The 23,549-nt window shown below is 45.7% G+C and overlaps 1 protein-coding gene across 7 annotated transcripts in view; it reads left to right on the top strand.

Annotated features, from left to right (window-relative positions):
• LOC147019454 (plexin-A4-like) overlaps nucleotides 1–23,549 on the top strand; it is a 537,201-nt gene that overhangs the window by 270,605 nt on the left and 243,047 nt on the right. For all 7 annotated transcript variants that reach the window (XM_085893965.1, XM_085893967.1, XM_085893963.1 and 4 more), the window contains one exon: nucleotides 2,435–2,549. In XM_085893965.1, the coding sequence (XP_085750091.1) occupies nucleotides 2,435–2,549 (115 nt within the window). The remainder of the gene's footprint in view (nucleotides 1–2,434; nucleotides 2,550–23,549) is intronic.

Genomic DNA, 23,549 nt, shown 5'->3' with positions numbered 1-23,549 from the left:
GCATATTTTTCATGGTTACTCTGTAGAACGATTCTCATCGGAATCTCTCGTCGGCAGAAATTCCTCAAGGAGTCGCTCCTGGTGGATAGCAGCTCTGTTCATCTCAGTGTGACCTTAAAGAAGTCACACGTGGTCACCTTTTGGCAAGATGCGGGTGACATTGGTTTATTTGGATGTTTGTTCGTTTGTCATCAGCATAATTGGTAGTAAACGTGGGCGGGTTTTGACCAAACTCGGGTGGTAGGTACATCTTATGACCTAGTGCTTTGGAAATTGTGATGGTTGCTAGGGACGCTTTGGTTCCCAAGCAACAACCGAAAAACCTTCAAAATCAGTACCGTTCAGGCAAAATCAATTCCGAAAGCCATTATCCCACGTCGGGTTATGAAATTTGGCACGAATGATCTACAGGTGATGCTCTATCAAATATATTCCGGTTTTTGTGATATATGGAATACTTTACCCGCAGCGCCCCCTTCAATTAGGGTATGTGCGAAAATTGGCGAAAATTGAAGGCCCCCTCGCGACCAGGTGAGTGCATCGATACGAATGAAACTTTGCAGGTTCATGGTACTCAATGAGTACTACAACTTTGCCTCAGGACATATTTACCGATTTCGATTAGGTCAGGGGTCAAAGGTCAATTAGTGCAAAAATCGATAATATGCGAGAGCTGGAGGTGCTTTCGCGCCAAATGCTACTCCTCCTAGGGTTATGGTCTGATGGTCATGAAAATTCACACTAATCGTCTTGAATACATTGTGCACAAACGATCGAGCCGGATTTTCGATTTAGATCTTTGTTCATCCACAGCACCCCCTCGAACTTTGGGGATTTCTGATTTCAAACCACTTTTTCGGTACTTTTCATTCATATGGATACCGAATAGTTATCAGTAGATGGAACTGGATGAGATTTGATATGCATAATCTTAAGGTGATTCTCTATCCGCTATATGACATCCATTTTGCTCTATATCTTATAGTTTCCATGCTCGGTGACCCATCGCCGCCTACCGGCTTGTGTGTGTATAATATATATATATATATATATATATATATATATATATATATATATATATATATATATATATATACACACGTGTGTGTGTGTAGGTGTGTTTTTGTGTCGAACATGTTTTGGATGGTGAGAAGTTTCCTTGTTTTGATATCTAGTTTTATGTTTGTGGGCAGTTTATTATTCTGCAGCTGGATTGGGACACTGGTCCTGCGAGTTGGTTTATGGCTTCGATTTTGCTTCTTTGAGAAAGGGTGTGTGTGTGTGTGTGTGTGTGTGTGTGTGTGTGTGTGTGTGTGTGTGTGTGTGTGTGTGTATGTGTGTGTGTGTGTGTGTGTGTGTGTGTGTGTGTGTGTGTGTGTGTGTGTTTTTGCAGCGTTGGGAAGTTAGGAGTGTTGCACGACTGAGGGAGGTAGAGATTGATGTGATTGAGGCGGAGAGAAACCTGGGTGGGAAAAGGAAAGGCAAACACTAATGTGAAGGCAGGGGAGAAGGGAGCTGACAAGGTGAATGAGGCAAGGGTGAAAGGTGAGGAAGAAGGCAATGGTCACCACACAGAGTAGACGTAAACATTAGATAATGGCGTGGAGGAGTCTGAGGCATTGGAAGAGATGTTATTTGAATTTACATCTCTTTTTCTTGCCCGTTATGGAAAGCACGTTAGTTGTGGGAGGGATGGGATTCTCACATGACACTGTTTACCCAGACTGCAGCCATATTCAGTGTAAGATGTCTGTGAAGGGTCAAGACAACTGAATGGATTTTTCAAGGAGTTGCCGGCAGTAGTTTTGAAATGTCTCTTTCTTCTCATAGCAGCACACTTCCCAACTTGCCTGTGATTTTAAGACCTGACCAAATGAATGAATCTGTTTGGTTTTGACTCATAGCTGATTGTTGGGTGAGATGCTTCCTCTTTGAACCACTCAGCTCTTGGAAGAACAATCGTTGTAAACTTCTATCCGACCGTTTTAAAAGTTGTACTGCTCTTCGCCGCAGTGGTGACTAATGTTTGACCAATTTTGAAATTCCCTTTCATTGTTGATGCTTCGTGTGATGGAACGAAATAGGTTTCGAAAATGGATCTTCAAAATGTTCTGATGAGTGTGGGTGCATAAATTGAGTGAAGAGACTTGTTTGTTTTCGCCATAAGCGAGTGGTAAAACACCTATGGGGTGAAAATCATCCGAAGTTTCACATCGTGCACACATCTTTCACTTTGTAATTTTGACTGCCGCAACCTCACCTAACAATTGTACCGAACAGATGGAAAGGCACAGGTTTTCGATAACTGAACGAAGGGGTATTCCTTCCGAAAAAAAAAACGGAAAATACTTCCACATGAATATTTGTCAGCGGAACGTTATGATCTCTGAATTCTCAGCCAAGGTTATTGTTGTCCTTTCTTTTATTTTTGCAGTTGCCTGTCCTGCGTGCGCAGTCCATATCCCTGCCACTGGTGCATGTATCGTCACCAGTGTACGGACAACCCCAACGGCTGCTTCTTCTTCGAGGGTCGAATAAACACTTCAGATGTACGCTTCACGTCCCGAAGTGAACAATGCTTCTCTGTCTATTTCCTCTCATCTCTGATCATATCCATGATAAACCTCCCCCCTTTTCATCACCTCTCCCCCACCCCTCCGTGGCCTCCGCCACGCCCTTGCTTTCTCAGACAACTTGCACACAACGTTTCCTCACCTTCTTTTAGAATTAATTCTTAGTTCTTTCTTCCTTGTGTCATTCTATTCTTTTATCATTCTTTCTTTTTTTGTAGTTCCCCATGCTTTTTTTCAGCCCCCTCACCCCCTCTCCCACCCGCTTCGCGCTCACTGCTGCCCTCCGCACCCCAGTCCTGCCTCTTCAAGCCCTGCAGCTGCTGGGTTTTGTTTTCCCAACACAAAAGCCGTTGTATGCTCGACACACAGAGCTCATTGTCAGAACGTGGAGGTCAGCCATTGAAGCCTCATTATTGTATTCTGAGGGTGCTTTATTTCCACGTGGTTTAATTTACCGGCTCAGGCTGTTTGTCCGTCTGTCCATCCATCGGTTTGTCCCTGTGCCTTTCTGTCCTTCAGCCAAATGGAAGGGGAGTAGAAAGGCTATGCTGGGAGAAGGGGTGTGCCACGAATCCATTGGATACTGCGATAGTCGAGCCGTTGTAGATTTGACTTGTACACCTGTAAAGCAAGCACCAGGGCAACACTAGGATTACAGTGCCTGCTGCTGGAAAAATAGCCACCGACTGTGTGGCCTTTTAGCAGCTTTGGATTCTCGTTATGCCCTTGCACATTCCACTCTAACATGCTGTGCCACGCGAGAACACGGGAGATGTTCATAATCCGTGATGCTTTCGATGCATGAAATATTGCATCTTATTGTTTGCACCACGTTTCGATTTGGTGTCGTGTTTAGGGGGTCGCAGGTAACCATCCACAGGCACCACGTCCGAAGGTGGGCAGCACACTATCACAGCTCATGGGCCACGATACAAAATGGTTAATGAAGGCCGATTGACTAGTTACTGAGAAGCATGACTCGTTCCACAATGTTGGCGTTAAAAGTGGTCTTTATTAACCAGTCAAGCTATCACCTTCCTCTAACTAACCACAAATCTCATCCCAAATCAAACCTTAGCCAAAACACTTTAAAAGGGATGTATAGTAGAAAGTCGTCTGTATTCTAGTTCAATGCAGGGAGTATTTAAACAGGTAATTGGATGCTTCATTCGGGCCTGTGCAGAAAACCGAGCTCTCGGTGGAATTATGTCACTGAGAACTGTACAACAGAAGCAGGAACTTCTATGATCATAATCATTCCCCTTTTCTCCAGTGCGTACATCCACCTCTCGAGGCTCGCCTCAGCCTGCTCCCTACTCTCTCTGCAGATCATGATGTCATCTGCGAACATCATAGTCCATGGAGACTCCAGTCTGATCTCGTCCGTCAACCTGTCCATCACCATTGCAAACAGGAAAGGGCTCAGAGGCAGATAACCCAAAGTAATGATTAATTTTTCTCAAACAAATGTCAAGAAAGGTGTGCTAACAACGATGGATAAGAAGAAAGTGACATTGTGGCCATGAACCCTTCATCGAGAGAGAGGGAGAGAGGAGATGGACTAAGACTGAGACTGAGGATCGCTTCACCTTTCTTCCCATGGCAGTTAGCGGTTAGCATACCTCTCAACATTTGGTTGAAAAATAGTAATTATCCCTTTACGTTTTCTGCCGATGCAGTCCGATTCAGACCAAGTCTCATCTTTATGTTGACTCGTTGATCGGACCGGCACGGCACCATGTGGAGACGAGGCTTATTTGCGAGTTTCATTACCTCCTTCACCTTCGGTGGCGGAGGTAATGTTTTCGCCCCTCCCTGTCTGTTTGTTTGTCTGTCTGTTTGTGTGCAGGATATCTCAGAAAGTTGCGGACAGATTCAGATGAAACTTGGTGGACAGGATGGGTGTGTGACAAGGACGAAGTGATTAGATTTTGGTGGAAGATCCAGATCCGGATCTGCATATGAGAATTGTTTAAGCTTTTTAAGTGATTCTTCACCATTGATAGATAGGGCGAAAAATGATATATAAAATGATGTTTCAAAAATGTATTATGGTGGTACGGCAGAGGTATTCACTCTACCGAGTGACCTTCTAGTTTGAAATGGATTTGAGCGAATTCGGGGTCACAGGTCACAGTGACCTCTGTCTTTCAGAAGCAACTGGGCAACAGGGTTTTTTTTTATAAAGGATGGAACCCACCTTGTAGTAACAGGGAGTCAACAGAGCAATGAAGGGTAGATTTCACCACTACAAAGATCACATTAAAAGAAAATACCTTGAGGATGCAGCCAGCATACCCTGAACAAAGGAAACGTATGGTGTCGTGCGCGCGCGTACACACACACACACACACACACACACACACACACACACACACACACACACACACACACACACACACACACACACGCGCACACACACACATCTTGGAATGCTTCCACTTGCCTGGTGTACCTCAGGTATGTCCCTTGCTTGTCCCTCAAGTTAGACCTTTGTCACCTTTGATCACTAACTCATTCATGTCCAAACACTGTTCAGTTAGAATGGCTGGCTTGTTCAATGCTGGTTTGAGTAGACGGTTCTCATTTACGTGTTTGCTGTATCCCACATTCACCTCACTGTGACTGGATCGGCTAAATCGATTTTATGACGTCATCACGACAAAACATACATCCTACGTGTTCCGACAGTTTTTCTGCTCTTTTTTTTTTAATTGTTAACGCGGACGGTGTTGTGAATTCTTCGAGCAGCAGTGGTTCAACGGTTATAACTCTGAGATTACTTCACAGTAACCAATACAATTCGCTCACCTGTGAACACGAGCATTTCTCACCGGAGCATTAATCAGTGACACGTGTTGTTAAATTATCGCTTACTTGGTCTCGCCATCGCTGAGTCAAAAATCAGAAAACTTCATTGTCGGGAATAGGAGGTTTCACGACGGTGCGATTAACAAGGCTACTTCACACTTGTTACTGACATGAAGCTTACTTTGATGTTGATTGAATGTAGCTTAATTTTGTTAGCAGCCTTTATTACCGAGCATTTCTCCCTCTTTTCTCAAAGTATTCCTCGTACTGTATTCCTGCTCCTCCAACAATCCGCCCCTTTGTGCAGTCATCACTCCGGGATGCACAGAGCGTGCCTCTTCGTTAATCTCACATCTGTGTTTGGCATTCTCACAGCTCCTTTCAATTCCGGCACAATCCTCCACACCTCATTCCTCTTGTGCTTTCTCTACTTACCTGATGTAGTTTGTGTACGTACATCATCTCTCTGGCGTCGCATATAACGTGCATCGGTATCACTTCCTCGTCTTTCTGTTTCCTTCATCTCATTCTTTCTCACCTCAATAATGCAAGTGCATGCCGTACCACCCACCACACCGACCCACGTATTTGGTTGCATGCCATACCACCACAAGCTGCCCCCATGGATACATATTTACATTGTGAATATCACAGTGTGTGTTGTGTACAGAACACACTGTGCAGAAACTCACCCTGACAGCTGTGATAACCCTTATTTCCCCACAATCTGTACCTTTATGCTATGATAGGGACCACCTCACCTTAAAGTCACAAACTACGAGGGCGTATTGAAAAGTAATGCCTCCTATCCTTTTTCTCCAAAACAGGTAAAGGTATTCAAATGAAACAAAGTGCAATCCACACATTTGATCTTCCTGCCATAGGGTACAAAGTTTGTATGCCTGGTATTGAATGCTTAATAGGTGAAGGTGGTGGGCTTGGGATCATATGGTTCTGAATTAAGATCCTGCTTTGCTATGAAATTCATATCAGGTGGGGTTGAATCATCCTGTCATCCTTCCGGTGTTGGCAAAATGAGTACCAGCTTGATGGGATGATTGAGCCATTTGAGTATCCTGAGTTGGAGTGGTGACCCGTCCAGGATTGTGCCCAATAGCCCACGAGACTGCTTCAGCAGCTCTGTACTGAGTATGGTCCCAATGGATGGATGGTGCAACGTTTCGTGATTCTGATGATGTTTCATTGCTATGTGAGTCAAGATGGCAGAGGGCTGCACGACGTCATCATTGCTGTGAAGTGTGAAGCAGTAAAGATGAAAGTTGGGATGACTGACTGGAGATGAGAGTTGGGATGACTGATGGGTGATGAGATTTGGGTGCACCATTACGATCCTGAGAGAGAGATGGTCAACGAAGTACCACCACCAAGGATCTCCAGCCCTGACTTGGCTCCATCAGATTTTGATCTCTTCCCCAAACCGAAGGAACACCTTCGTGGGGAACATTTTTCTTCTGACGATGATGTCATGGCCAGTGGGAAGCGCTGGTTAAGTCAGCAGGATGCACAGTTCTATCGTGATGGCATCACAAGACGACTTGAACGTTGATGGAAGCGTGTGGACTGCAGTGTTGATTATATTGAAAAATAAATATGCACCGTGATAGAATAAAGATTGATGTTAGTATCCGTCTTCATTTCATTTGAATATCTTTTCCTGTTTTGGAGAAAAAGGATCGGAGGCATTACTTTTCAACACACTCTCATCGGCCCCACAGCATCTCAACTTGAACATACATTGCTGTCTGTGCAAAGGTGTTCGACACATTTCAGAGTGAACGATACGTAGATGTTATAAGTATCAACCATTGTGTGTGCACTCTACCGAGTGCCCTTCTAGTTTTATTGTTGGTGGAGGTACCTGCTCAACCGAGTGCTCTTCTAGTTTTATTATTGGTGGAGGTATGCGCTCTACTGAGTGCCCTTCTCGTTTTCTTATTGGTAGAGGTGTGTGCTCAACCGAGTGCCCTTCTAGTTTTATTATTGGTGGAGGTGTGCGCTCTACCGAGTGCCCTTCAAGTTTTATTATTGGTGGAGGTATGTGCTCAACTGAGTGCCGTTCTAGTTTTATAATTGGTGGAGGTGTGTGCTGAACTGAGTGCCCTTCTAGTTTTATTATTGGTGGAGGTGTGCACTCTACCGAGTGCCCTTCAAGTTTTATTGTTGGTGGAGGTGTGCACTCTACCGAGTGCTCTTCAAGTTTTATTATTGGTGGAGGTATGCGCTCCACCGAGCGCCCTTCTAGTTTTATTGTTGGTGGAGGTGTGTGCTCAACTGAGTGCCCTTCTAGTTTTATTATTGGTGGAGGTGTGCGCTCAACCGAGTACCGTTCTAGTTTTATTATTGGTGGAGGTATGCGCTCCACCGAGTGCCCTTCTAGTTTTATTATTGGTGGAGGTATGCGCTCCACCGAGCGCCCTTCTAGTTTTATTATTGGTGGAGGGTGTGCTCAACCGAGTACCGTTCTAGTTTTATTATTGGTGGAGGTATGCGCTCCACCGAGTGCCCTTCTAGTTTTATTGTTGGTGGAGGTGTTTGCTCCACCGAGTGCCCTTCTAGTTTTATTATTGGTGGAGGGTGTGCTCAACCGAGTACCGTTCTAGTTTTATTATTGGTGGAGGTGTGTCCTCAACCGAGTACCGTTCTAGTTTTATTATTGGTGGAGGTGTGCACTCCACCGAGTGCCCTTCTAGTTTTATTGTTGGTGGAGGTGTGCGCTCAACTGAGTGCCCTTCTAATTCTATTGTTGGTGGAGGTGTGCGCTCAACTGAGTGCCCTTCTAGTTTTATTATTGGTGGAGGTGTGTGCTCAACCGAGTACCGTTCTAGTTTTATTATTGATGGATGTATGTGCTCCACCAAGTGCCCTTCTAGTTTTATATATGTTTGACTCTTGGCGATAAAGTTTCAACTCCATCGTATTTGCCTGATCAGAGTCGCCGATTTGGTTTATGTTTATACTGATGTGTTTCATTTATCATGTTCACGTGCATTGTTATAATCGCTGCAAAGTGATTCAGTGATATTGAACCATTGTGTGTTTTTGTGTGTGTGTGTTTTGTTGTTTTGTTTCAAGGCTTTGTCTGGAAGGAACATTATTATGGACTTTGTTGACAATTAACATTGTTGTGGACTCTGTCTGCAACGAACATGGTTGTGGATTCTGTCAGCAAGGAACATGGTTGTGGACTTTGTCTGCAAGGATCATGGTTGTGGACTCTGTCGGCAAGGAACATGGTTATGAACTCTGTCAGCAAGGAACATGGTGGTGGACTCTGTCGGCAAGGAACATGGTTGTGGACTTTGTCTGCAAGGATCATGGTTGTGGACTCTGTCGGCAAGGAACATGGTGGTGGACTCTGTCAGCAAGGAACATGGTTGTGGACTTTGTCAGCAAGGAACATGGTTGTGGACTTTGTCTGCAAAGAACATGGTTGTGGACTTTGTCTGCAAAGAATATGGTTGTGGACTTTGTCTGCAAAGAACATGGTTGTGGACTTTGTCTGCAAGGAACATGGTTGTGGACTCTGTCGGCAAGGAACATGGTTGTGGACTCTGTCGGCAAGGAACATGGTTGTGGACTCTGTCGGCAAGGAACATGGTTGTGGACTCTGTCGGCAAGGTACATGGTTGTGGACTCTGTCTGGAAGGAGCATTGTTATTTAAACAACACCCCCTCCCCCCTCCCCATTTTCTACACTTTTGTTCCATTTTATTGAGGATCTGAAATTCAATTACTCTCACACTGAAACCAAATCAGCTCACACTTCGAACTTACTAAACCCAGACTCTCAGTTTTGTCAGTCACCTTCATAGCTCTACTACAAGGCTTCGAAGGAAAACAAAGAAAAGGGGAAATGTGGAAACAAATGTGAATCAATCTGTCAAAGAAACCCGATAAAGTCCAGCGCTTATCACACTCAGATATTCCTGTACCTCTCGCGTTCTCGTGAGGGAAGGGTATTCCAATATTGCGGATGCTTTGCCCCGGAAGTGCATGCTGCAGGTTCACTTTAGTTATATGCTCAGCTCAGTGGGTGATACGCACTGATGTCTGTATATTATCACACTGATCTGTATAAGTGTATTTTGCTTTCTTTATAAGCTCTTTTATATATTATATATTAAAAAAAAACAGAAACAAGTAAAAATAACGTTTTTTTAACAAAATGTAAAAACATAGAGGGGTGAAATCTCCAAAAAAAAAAAAACTAAAAAAAGAAAAACTGAACAAGGTAGGAATGACACCACTTTACGTTATACCACATTACGATTCCACAATACGACACCACAATCCTCCAATGGATTCCCATAATGACATCTTTTGACATTTTGCGAACAATTAAGCATGGAAGAAGTTTGATTCCAAGTTTGGGGATGCATGTCGTCAAGTGATGTTAGAAAATTGCTGAAACTTGACGATTTATTGACAATCAAACAGAAGACAAAATACTGCATTGAAGTCATCAGAAGGAACCCGAAGAAGTAAAGAGCAAAGATGAAGTCATCAGGAGGAACCTTGATAGGATCTGGGTTTCAGCTGCTACTCCACTACCCTCAAACAAGTCAGCCTTGCAGAATTTTTTTTTTGCGAGCATTCACTCATCCTCATAAGGTACAACATTTTTTTTTAATCCACCACACGATCCACAGTGGTGCAAGACTTCTTGGTCAAAACTTCATCTTCAGCAAGTTAATGACCCAAAACACTGAGCTGGAATAAATGAAACTTATTTACAAAAGAAAGAGGGAGCTGGAGTCCTTCCCTGCATGGACTGGCCCCACAAAGCCCAAATCTCTATCATTGAAGCTGTATCGGACTACTTTGACAAAGAAAAGGTGAAAAGGAATCCCAGGAACTTTGATGATCTTTTGAAGATCTTGGAAGAAGCGTGGAACACAATTCTGCAATCAGTTTCGAACAAAATTATTCTTATAATCAGATTATGAAAGTGTCACGAGAAGATCCATTTGAATGGTTTTGAAGGAGAATGGTGAAGATCCTCACTATTAGTTTACATAAAGGTATATTGTGTATAGATTTGTTTCTGTGAATAAGATTTTCTTTTTGATGAAGGTATTTTTGCATTGAACGCAGTTTTTGTTTCCCGATTCATCAGAGAAGGAAAATGCAAAAAAAGACTTTTGCACAGCAGTGTGTATTGCTAGTCCTTCATCATCAAACTGGAATGAAATCCTGCAATTACCTTCGCAATATCATCGCAGGATAACCATCCCCGCATGGACTGCAGATTCAAAGAGAAGACTAATCATCATCTTCTTAGGGCAACTTGGGATGGGTCTCAAATGTTTCCCAAAAGCAATGTCGCCCACGTCTCATGAGCTAATCAAGAAAAATAAATCTCTAAAGAGTAGGCCATTGTGTACCTGCACTTTGACTAAATGGCAATATTATGCAAGATAATTATCATGGGAATGAGGATGTGAAGTTAGAATAAATTATTCGTAACAATCGTATTGTTGCGTACAATATATTTCTTACGTAGTCATTATCTTGATACAAAATACCAGCAACATTGTTGTCTTTAATTTTGTCAAGGTTTATAAAACAGCAGAACATTGTCTGTTGGGCTGACATGATAGCTTAGAGGTCGTGTACTTGCTTTTGAGTTGAAATCCCAATCTGATTCTAAAACTGTCATCCTCGTATTTTACAGGTAGGACATCACACCAATTTATATACCTTCCTTCAGAGTCGACCTTAAGCAGGTTGTCCCATTTGTTAATATTTGCCTGTGGACATTAAATATTTCACATACTGTTCGTAAAGAGTAGGCCGATGTTTGCCAGAATCATGACCAGATTCCAAACGCCTGCAATTGTGGCAGCACCCTGTGATTGCGTGTAAATCTTTCCAAGTTAAATTCTCAGCTACAGAAACGATCATGATCACACAAGGCTTTGCCTTGCCAGAGCCCTTGATGCCTCTGTAAGCATTGAAATCACAACATTGTATATTCCATGAGCCATTGTCTCAAGTTGCTTTTCCTACTGGTTAACGAACACTATTTTTGGCCATTGTCCAGGTGTGTCAGGCCAGCTTGTTAGATTCAAGTGATGGACTGAGAGCCCAGGATCAAAGGTTAAATTCCAGCCCCGTCACGCTTGGCTATGCCTCTTTGCTCCTTCGACCGTCCTGACCACCCGCGCACTCGAGCGTAACGACTGAAGGAGCTTGGTGGCCGAGAATAAACGTCGCAGAACTGCAAGATTGCATGCCGCTGTGTACAAATCAATGTCTGAAAATGAAGGACATTAAACAGACGAATGTGTCTGCATTCCCAATGATTGGGTGCCCAAAACAGCGTCATTTCACAACATGGTACCTTCATTGCAGCAATTTACGATACAAACAAAGGCCCAACAGCAGAAAATGGCCGTGCAGATTCACTTCATTTGTTTGTATTGTTTATGGGATGCAGCCGTGTATGTCTGGTATGTTATCGCAATAGCTCAATGGAAAAAGAGCTCCAACATGCTGAAGATGTTCATTTTCACAATGTTATAATTCTTAGGTGATTATTAGATACTGAGGCCTGGTCTGTTGGTGTTTCCATATTTTGTCACTACCTCTATCTATGTATATATGTATATGTGTGTGTGTATATATATATATATATATATATATATATATATATATATATATATATATATATATATATATATATATATATATATATATATATATATATTTTTATTTATCCAATAGATAGTATTTAAATATATATATATATATATATATATATATATATATATATATATATATATATATATATATATATTTTTTTTTTTATTTATATATATATGTATATATATGTATATATATATATATATATATATATATATATATATATATATATATATATATATATATATATATATATATATGTACTGTATGTTATTTTAATATGCAATACTCTGTAGTCTATACAGAGCATTGATGCTGCCGAAGTTTTTTTTTTTTTTTGTAACGGTTATACTTGGTAGTTTGCCATTGCCTTCCTGGAATTGTTTGTTTTTCATTTATATTGTTGTGGATTTCCGCCCGTCCGGCGTGCGGGCGACCGCCTTTAGCTCAATTGCGGCCACGCGCGCCCACCGAACGAGCAATCTAGTCGCAGCTTTCGGATCAACGCCGAAACCCAGCTACGGGTGTTTTTAACCACACCATAAACCAGCGAACTCTTCTGTCCACGCACTACAGGGTCGATCGCCGAATTGTCCATGTACCTAATTATTCGCGCAGACAAAATGCCGGGAGTTTATACCTCAACGGAGCCTGCACGAAAACAAGCCGCTTTAAGCAGCTCGTTCCATTTGCGATTGCCGAGCGGTTTTATATCGCCAAGCCCCATCGGACCAGATGTACGTTTTATCTGCTTATAATCAGCCAGCTAAATATTCCGAATGCAATTATGGCAGTCAATGGAGGAAGGGACGCAATGAGCAGGTGACATTCAAAAATGGGGACATTTATTTCCACACAGGCATGCAATGAATGGGGGGAAAAGGGGAAAAAAGACACGAGCAATAAGCTCCAGCCAATGTCTATTTATTATGTACATGCACTTAGTCAGTTCTACTTGGTAGACAAGGTGCCACAGACTTTCATGCAAACCCCAAGAAAGAAAGGAAGAACCGGGCTCGTAAGCCTTTATAATTGCTCGGAGCCGAGATGACCGAAGGGACTCCGAGAGACCGACCGGGCTACCTGCCACCCTCTTAGTGACTCGCTGGGCGACCCTCGATGTCTCTGCCCGCATTCCAACCTCCGAACTCTCCAAGCTCTTTTCCCGACTCCACCACACCAGCGCAGCGCGAACTTGAACGCTCTCTCCCAGCGCTCTTCTCCAACTCGTTCGTTCCTTGTCGACGACTCGGCATCTCTTCAACCGCTCAAATAGATTCCAGGCTCCAAACTCCACTCTCCGGACTCCAACACTCAACTGGACTGCTCGGCGTTTCAGCCCGGCTTTTGTTCGGGGGAGGGTGTTTACTCTTTCACCTTCGACCCTTCACCCCCGGCTGGCTCTGCCCCTTTCGCCGTTCTGATCCGATCGTGCCGTCAAACACGGCCGTGTTACGAATCACCGGCTTCACGCGGACGTGTTTGGAATCACCGGCTTCACGCGGACATGTTTGGAATCACCGGCTTCACGCGGACGTGTTTGGAATCACCGGCTTCATGCAGTCGTGGTGAAGATGGTGAGGAGATGATGGCGGTTGTGGAGAAGATGGTGAGGAGATGATGGTGGTTGTGGAGAAGATGGTGAGGAGATGATGGCGGTTGTGGAGAAGATGGTGAGGAGATGTTTGTTTAAAATAAAAGACAGAAAAGAACAACACTACCTCAAAGGTTCACAGCCCGGCACACAAATTAATCCCGTTATACATCGGTGGGGAAATCTAACCTGGAACACACACTTATCGACATAACTGATCTTCGGGGAACCTGAATGGTGATCTGCGAGTTTCCACAACCGTAACACGACCCCCTCCCCTTTTTACAGACCTGTCCTGAGTCGTCAAATTTTCGTGTGCCTTCATGTGTAAGTTCTCCCCGAGTACGATTTACCTTCAGATCCCTGAGTGCGACATTTGGTGTATCCGTGTCCCAAAAGTAAATAACCTATGGGCTGTGTAACTAACTAAACAAACTCACTCGTACAGATGACTTAACTAAAATTGCCGGCGCTACGACATTCATGCAGGGGGGGCAAAACTCATTTCCAATTTCTACCTTAACTTAACCTTATACATTTTACACTAAACCATGGCCCAGGACTGATGGACTCTGTGGGGAAAAAGGGCGTGGCAAAGTTATTCAGTATTTTAGGTTGAGCGCTCCGCAGCTGAAGGTCGGATGTCTTCGAAGGCTGTTCAAAAGGCCCCGTTGTCTGTCACAGAACCTTTTTCATGTCTTCAGCTGCTGGAGGCAAGTCACCCCAACCCGGCATGCCATATGCCATCCCACAGGCCATTCTTGAAGCAGGGAGCCAGGCTGCCCAAATGCAGTCTCTGGCTCATGTAACAAATGCAGGTATGAACACAAGAAGGTAGCTGGCTGCCCAATGCAGTCCCAGGCTTCCCCCCTGAAGTGAACTGGATGATGCAAGCAAACACAAACGGTGCACGGGCTGCACCAATGCAGTCCCCGTGTGTGGCTGCCTGCAGGGCAGTCCCTGCAGAACACTGGATGGGCACTGACACAACCAAACACAATGATCGGCGGGGCTGCCTGGAGGGCAGTCCCAGCAACTTGCGCGATGATCCTGGTGCACATGGTGATGGATGGACACAGGGGCTAGCAGACATGGGGTCAAGGCAGAAGCAGGCAGACAAGGCATGGCAAGGCCGGAACAGGCCGCTGTAGCTCAAACAGGCTGGCGTACGAAGCTGGCCGGCCTCTTGTCTCGTTCTGGAGGTTTGTGGAGGGAGTGCGGTGGTGCCGGCTGGTCTGAAGGCAGGCTCGAACCTACCCTACTGTCTCCCTCCCAACCTATTGCCTTTGCCTGTCTCTGTCCATACCCACTCCCTTAGTTTGCAAAAATCCAAATTTAGCCCCATCTTATTTATTTACCCTATTTATAATTCGTCTCCCCAACCCCCTTTGTCATCTCTGTCCGGCTAACCTATCGTGTCACCAAGCCTACTCCCAACCCCTATGTTCCCTTCCTGGAGGGGAATAAAGGAGAGCTCGCTTCCTGTCCTGAGGCCCAATCAAGCCTCAGAATTGCCTCCTCAGATTTCAGCGCTCGAACCCAAGGTGGGTTCAGCAGCCTACCGAACGCGAAGGGATGGATGGTGCGAAGGGGTACACTTCCCTATCTACCCTAACATTTATTAACCGTAAACTACCCCAGGACTTTCAAGAACCGCCTCTCGCTTAATCTATTGGTTCTACCAACAAAGATTCCCATCGCCTGTGTTGGTGTCCTCACAAATTTGGGTCTTGCCCTCCAGTTTTCACTCATGCCCTTGCACGGCCTCATGGCTGGGCCGCGTGGCTCACTTGGCAGGAACTACCCTCTGCCGATTCTCCAACCATGGCACCCCCGGGCCCTGAGACTGTTTCCGAGCCAACAGCTCCCTAAAATCTGGGGAGTGCCCTCCCTGGCTACTCCCCTCGACGCTCACGTGGCAGGCTGGCGCCACGGGCCCCTTTCCCCGGGTGCCTGTGCCCATGACACTGCCCACGTGGCCATTGGCGCTACGGGCCCCGCTTCATGTGGGCCCACTACGCTATCCCGGCCCCTCTTGGGCCCTTGGCCTACCGCGGCCGGCTAGTCCGGTGCCCGGGGTGCCCACTAAGCAATACTCACCGTTCGCAGCCACGCTCCCAGACCGTTAACAGGACTCCTGCACCCCTCCAAACGGGTTCCGAGCCTACATTCGCACCAACAGCAAAACGACCTCCATTTTGTTAATTTGGCTAACCCACTAACTACCATTACTCTGACCCCGGGGTCCCTTGGGTGGGAATCACTCCTCCCCCCAATCACTCATCGCACCATGCATACGACATTCACGCCATTCACACAGGCCCGCTGGCCCTCACTCACTCATCAAGTACATTTTCCACTTCATCGCTCCCATCACTGAACACTGCCATTCTAATAACTGAATCCCTTCGCTCGCTCCTGCTCCCTCGTCATACCTTACAATATAGCACATCCTTTTAACTCTACGTAGCTAAGCTACTTCCCCACTACACATTCAATGTCTGTCTCTGTCTACAAAAATCCCATTTTCCATACTCTAAAAAGAAATAATAAAATGACCGTTTTTACCGCCATTTTTTCCCTGCTGTTCAGGGGTTGGGCTTTTTCTTCAGGCAATGTTTTATGGCCGGATGCCCTTCCTGACACCAACCCTGGTCGCCTCTTACGACACACAGGGATATTGTACACCTATTCTAACCGGGGCATACACCGGGACCAGTACACTGGTACTCATTTCGCTGACCTCGGAAGGATGACAAGCTGAGTCAACCCCCTGGTGTTAATTCAGCAGCCAATGGGGATTGAACTCAGGACCCTGGGATCCCAAGCCACCACCCTAACCACTAAGCCAACACCAGGCTTCCATACTCTAAATCTAAACAAAAACCCCTCCAACTAATCCATTCCACGGGCCCCATGAGGACTTGTCCCTGCCCCATGAAGCCGGTCTAACTAAACTAACCCTTCCCGCTAACTAGTTGTTTCCTGTGCCCTAAGCAAGGGGATTTCCTACCCCCTGCCCAGGAATCGTGTTTACTCGAAGTGGCGAGGCTTGCTTTTCTTTCTTTGTGCACCAGCACGGCAATTCGCAAACTGCGCTCCTTTCTCGTGACATCATGGCAGCTGTTCTCGTTTCTCGTCCCTTCTCGGACGGTAACATCCGGCAGGGATTTTCTTCTGCCGGATTCCAACCATTCGTGCAGCCACGACGTCATCCTACGTATCCCAAGCAAGCCTCGCGTTTCGAAGGTTTCCCACGCGAGCACATGTGCTCCGCTCGTCCGTAACCCGCGCCGCGGAATCGCCGATGACATCACTCGCACCCCGAAACTGCGCGATTTCTCGCACAAGCTGGGGCACACGTAACGCATCGGGAAAACTGCTTCGCTCGCTCTGCGAACAGAACGCACGGCGCAGGCCACATGGAGCCTTACACGCACGCTCCCCTGGAGAACCCGTCCGATCCAAATTCATCTATTCCCAGCCTAACTTCTTTCAATCTGCGGGATCGGCTTGCATCCACCACAGGCGTTTCCGGACCGGATTTCACTCGCGCAGCCGCGCACGTGGCAGCCTCGTGCGAAGCACAGCACAGACCCCGCGCGCGCTGCCATGCGAATCTGGCACGGTCATCGAAACGGCTACGGCCGCGACACAGCCCTTGTCCCTCGTCTGGCGCCGTCTCCGTCACCATTCAACGCACGCACTCCCGCGTGCTATGACGCTTACACACCTTGCCATGACACTCGGACATGCAGTTGCATGTTCTCGCATACCAACCGCCATTTCCCTCTCATACCGTGACCTCACACACGGCCTTCCACCCACGCTATGCGCGCGTTTCAACACTCATTTCGCCACACTTGTAACCACACACACCGAGACAATTACGCTGGGAATTCTCACCACCACAAGCGCTCCCAGGGCCTCCATACCCCCCAAGCTCCGCGTGTACCCATTCACAGCACTCGCCCGCTCTACCTCATTCGACACGACCGGACTCACCTCGTCGCGATCCGCTTCAAGGGGGAATATTCCCTCTCCTCGTTCCTGGAGGAGGCTATCCTGCTGCTTGCACCGGGTCACGACACATTCCGCCAGCTCACCCCCATTGTCCCTCACTAACTCCATGTGTGTGTGTGTTCGTCTTTAGTTTCTTTTAATTCACCCTCTATCTCCCATGTCTTTTGCGCCTTCGTCTGGTCTCTGTGACTTTTTCCTTCGTCCTCTCACGTTCATTAGTTTCTCCCCTTGTTTCTTTTGTTATCCACATCTCCATAACCATTATTTTTCCGTCGTCGTCACCTCCACGTGTCTCTTCCTACACGTCTCACGAATTATTGTGACCTCACCCGTCTCCATTGCGGGACCGACACAATCCACACTCCACCCCAGCTCGTTCGCTTCAACACGTGGCGCCGCCATTTTGTGCTCCGTCGTCCGCGTTTCGCCGCGCACAATCGCCATTATGCCCTTCGTGCCCACCTGCAGGCTTCGCCCCATGCTCTGCATTTCACCCCGCAGTGTCTGCATATTTGCATCCATGTCGCCCCTCATCGCATCCAAATTGCCGTTCATCTCGCGCGCATTCATTTCCATTTTGTTTTCCATGCCATCCATTTTTGCCAGCAAAATTGTTAATAGCTGGCTCGTGTCAAATGGCCCTGTGGCAGTCGATTCCCCATTATCGGTCGCGGTTTCGCTGGGGACCGGGGAAGGAATTTGATGGAGGGGGTGGGGGGGGTGTCAAAAGCTGCCGCCGCCCCCGCGCCCCCTTCGGGCTCTGGGTTTGTTTGCAGGGAAAATTCAACCTGCATGGGAGTGTCCTGCATGGTGAATTCGTCCTGAGCCATAGATTCGTTCATTTATAAATCTAAACCACCCTGCGCCTGCTCACCTTGAGCTGCCATTTTGCGTATCGGTTATAAAAATTTGAACGCTCGGAATTAAATGGAACCGGAGGGTCGCCTCGCACACCCTTGATCCGGTTCCGTTAATTTCGCTTGGAGGAGGATGAATTTGAATCCCACGTCCTGACACTAGTGTTGTGGATTTCCCGCCCGTCCGGCGTGCGGGCGACCGCCTTTAGCTCAATTGCGGCCGCACGCGCCCACCGAACTTGCAATCTAGTCGCAGCTTTCGGATCAATGCCGAAACCCAGCTACTGGTGTTTTTAACCACACCATAAACCAGCCAACTCTTCTGTCCACGCGTTACAGGGTCGATCGCCGAATTGTTCATGTACCTAATTATTCGCGCAGACAGAAATGCCGGGAGTTTATACCTCAACGGAGCCTGCACGAAAACGAGCTGCTTTAAGCGGCTCGTTCCGTTTGCGATTGCCGAGCGGTTTTATATCGCCAAGCCCCGTCGGACCAGATGTACGTTTTATCGGCTTATTATCAGCCTTGGTAGACAAGGCGCCACAGACATTCATGCAAACCCCAAAAAAGAAAAGAAGAACCGGGCTCAGCCTTTATAATTGCTCAGAGCCGGAATGACCGAAGGGACTCCGAGAGACCGAGCGGGCGACCTGCCACCCTCTTGGTGACTCGCTGGGCGACCCTCGATGTCTCTGCCCGCACTCCAACCTCTGAACTCTCCAAGCTCTCTTCCCGACTCCACCACACCAGTGCAGCGCAAACTTGGACGCTCTCTCCCAGCACTCTTCTCCAACTCGTTCGTTCCTTGTCAACGACTCGGCGTCTCTTCAACCGCTCAAATGGACTCCAGGCTCCAAACTCCACTCTTCGGACTCCAACACTCAACTGGACTGCTCGGCGTTTCAGCCCGGCTTTTTATCGGGTTCGGGGGAGGGTGTTTGCTCTTTCACCTTCGACCCTTCACCCCCGGCTGGCTCCGCCCCTTTCACCGTTCTGATCCGATCGTGCCGTCAAACGCGACTGTGTTTGGAATCACTGTCTTCACGCGGACGTGTTTGGAATCACTGGCTGCACGCGGATGAGTTTGGAATCACCGGCTTCACGCGGTCGTGGTGAAGATGGTGAGGAGATGATGGCGGTTGTGGAGAAGATGGTGAAGAGATGATTGTGAGGAGATGATTGCGGTTGTGGAGAAGATGGTGAGGAGATGTTTGTTTAAAATAAAAGACAGAAAAGAATTACACGACCTCAAAGGTTCACAGCCCGGCACACGAATAATCCCCGTTATACATCGGTGGGGAAATCTAACCTGGAACACACACTTATCGACATAACTGATCTTCGGGGAACCTGAATGGTGATCTGTGAATTTCCACAAGCGTTACAATATATTGACTGCTTTTGACATTTACATATGGTACATGTTTGGCAGCCTCGGAGGTGCATGTTTCTGTCTGTGCTGTTGCTGATGATGAGCCAACAAGCGATGAAACCAGTCTGGCAGCTGAAGGGGTGTGTAAGATTGGGATTCTCATGTGTGTTCAATGTGTGAACATCTTTATAGTTATGGAGGAACTCTGTGAAGGGTTTGAAACAGCAAACAGCTGACCTTGTGTCGCCTTTCATGGTTGTTTTATGGAGCTTTCTTTGGCTGGAGGAGTATTGGAGGAGTCAATTTATTTATTTCATCCTCGCCACCTGGGTTAATTGATGAGATGAAAGCTAATTGGTTATTCCCTCCATTCACAGATGAGAGATGAGTGGGTCTATGTTTTTCATTTATATATTGACTGCTTTTGACATTTACACGTGGTACATGTTTGGGAACCTCATTGTTATAAGGGCGTACCTTGTCTTGGTAGCCTTTCATGCTTACTTTATGCAGCTTTCTTCGGATAAAAGAGCATGCGAGAAGTCTACATATTTATATGTATGTATATATTTATATATATATATATATATATATATATATATATATATATATATATATATATATATATATATATATATATATATATATATATATACATACATACATACATACATACATACATACATGGATGCATGGATTATATTTTATGTCCACCCGGTTAAGTTAATGTCCCATCCTTGACCCAGTTATCGTGGACTGGGCGGTTAACACCAACTTGGATGGATAGCCAAACGGTTCTACCTTGGAGGTGAACACATGATCCTCGGAGATTATAGCATGCGTGGGATGGAGGGCGGTAAAAGCATGCATCAGATGGAAGCACAAGGGTTCATACTCAAACCCACGACGAATAGACAGACACAAGCGGATTTAATAAATAAGGGTTTAATGAATGCAAATCAAACAAGTCTGAAGATGACAATGGTTCACGAGCGGTATTTGACGATGTAGATTGTTTCAGAAGTCAAGGATGAGACAATGTGATAATGTTTGATCAAGTTATAAAAATGATCAACATGATGTGGTACGAGTGACAGGTTATTAGCAGCAATGCCAACCCTCCCGATTTCATCGGGAGGCTTCTGAAAATTCACCCAAACTCCCGCCCTTACGATCACTATCCTTATCCTCCCGAAATTTTGATATTTTTGCACTGTTCACTAATCAGAATGTACTAGTATGAGAATTGAATGAAAAGCATCGTCTGCTACGTATAGCATGTGGTAACTCCATAACGTTCGCTGCTACCAAATTGTACGTAAAAAAATGCAAATTCAAATGAGGAGCAGCGAAACATTGGGTCTGGATCTCGCTTAGGCGATCATGCACTGAGATTTAGTGCATGCGGTATGTGTGCAATACAGTGCATGCGGTATGTATGCACAGTGTATATGCATGCGATACGCTCACTGCATGCAGCTGGGCCCGTACCAGCCCGGCGGTCGCGACCACCGTGCGGTGTTTAACAGCCGCTAGAGTTCTACGAGTCGCGCTGCAGCTGTGGAACATCGACTTCGAAGTTACCGATGCTTCAAGCCCTCGATGTTGATTACGAAATGGCAGAAAAGAAGCTTACGAAGACCAAGAAATGGTCTCAGAAGTACAAGACCGAATACAGTCTCCAATACCCGTGTATTCGAAAGTCTGAAAGAGGAATTCATCATGCGTATTGTACAGTATGCAGCGTTGATATTTCAGTTGAGCACGGAGGTCGCGATGATATTCGGAAGCACGTTGGAAGCAAACGGCACACAGACATTGCAAAGGAGAGATCTTCGAGCACGAGTACCGGTACACTTCTGAATTATTTCACCAAACAAGGGACAAGCGAGGAAGAGGATGTTACCCGAGCGGAACTTCTCTTTAGTGGATTTATTGTGGAACATAACTTGCCCATATCAGTCTCAGATCATGCTGGACCTCTATTTCAAAAGATGTTTCCAGATTCAAAAGTTGCTTCAAAGTATGGATGTGCAAGAACAAAAACTTGCAAGATGTGCAAGATGTGCAAGAACAAAAAAAAAAAAAAAAAAAAAAAAAACAAAAAAAAAAAAAAAAAAAAAAAAAAACAAAAAAAAAAAAAACAAGAACAAAGAAGAAAAAAAGAACACTGGTCAACAATTTTTTACTTTCTGAATGTTGTCTAGATTTCTACAAGTGAATTAGGGTATTCTGGCACTGCTGAATCAGGAAATGGCATCCGTTTCTCTCCATCAGGTCAGGTTTTTGTGCTAAGTTGATTTGAAAAAAATCAGATCTTGTGACAAAATCAATTACATTTTTGTGGCATTATCAGCTGATTTTTGTCAACACATATCATCCTAAACATGTTTTTAAGAAAAAAATGTTTTGCCAACAACATTTATTGATTACATGATAGAAACATCGATTACTGTCATCTGAATGGTGGGCATTGATAAAGGTAAGTACAAGTAAATTGCATGTTGCGTCACCACTGTTCAAACTTCAGGGCTTGAACTTCCGTTTCTTCGAACTCCTGGAATGTTCAGCGGCAGGGAGGTCTCTCTTCAGATTCCAACAGTAGTCAGCCATCATGACTGCGTCCCAGCGACCCTGATACCTGGTCTCCATCTCCTTCATGTCCTGATGGAATCTCTCCCCCTGCTCGTCACTCATTGAACCCAGGTTCTCAGGAAACCGGTTCATATGTGAAAATAGGTAGTGCATCTTGATGCTCATGTTGCAGTCCAGGTTTCTGAAAGCAGTCAGCATGTTGTTGACAAGTTCTGCGTAGTTTCTGGCCTTATTGTTGCCAAGAAAGTTCTTCACTACCAAAACAAATGTATTCCACGCTTCCAGTTCCACTTCGTTCATTGAGTTTTTGAACTCTGGATCTCTGATGAGCTGACGGATCTGAGAACCATCAAAGATGCCAGCTTTCAACTTCTCCATGGTCAATCCTGGAAAAGCCTGGCACAAGTAAGTGAAGCAGTCACCATCTTTGTCCAGAGCCTTGGTGAACTGCTTGATTAAGCCGAGCTTGATGTGCAGCGGTGGGAAGAGTATTCTGTCTCTGTCCACCAGAGGGTCGTTGATGACGTTTCTTTCTTTGCATGGCACCAATTCCTCCCGCACAGGCCAGTCCTTCTTCGTGTAATGCTGAGCACGGTCCCTACTATCCCACATGCACAGAAAACATGGGTACTTGGTGAAGCCAGACTGTTGTCCCAACAAAAAGTTCACCATCTTCAGGTCAACACAAATAAACCACTTATGCTGATCATAACCAATTTTCTCCAGCACGTACTTCACCGCTTCATACTTCTCCTTCAGTGTAGTCGAGTGAGCGATGGGTACAGAGGCAAACTGGTTGCCGTTGTGTAGCAGAACACATTTCAGTGATCGCTTGCTGCTGTCAATGAACAGTCTCCAATCTTTGGGTTCGTACTGTGGCACTCCAAGCTTGAGCAGAAGCGCATGTCATAAATTGGCGCATGTAGGTATTGTACATTCTTCAGAGTTCGTTATTTCAAGAAATACAACTTTTTTGTATCACATTATTACAAAATCTGCCCCATTAACTTTAGTTTTGATCCACGAACTTTATGCTTTGCCTCACCAATTTTTGG

The sequence above is a fragment of the Eptatretus burgeri genome, chromosome 9, assembly GCF_056783735.1.
Source record: "Eptatretus burgeri isolate ZD-2024b chromosome 9, Ebu_testis_v1, whole genome shotgun sequence".
Taxonomy (NCBI): Eukaryota; Metazoa; Chordata; class Myxini; order Myxiniformes; family Myxinidae; genus Eptatretus; species Eptatretus burgeri.
Note: the sequence above shows the minus strand (reverse complement) of the source record. Positions and strands in the feature narration are given on the sequence as shown.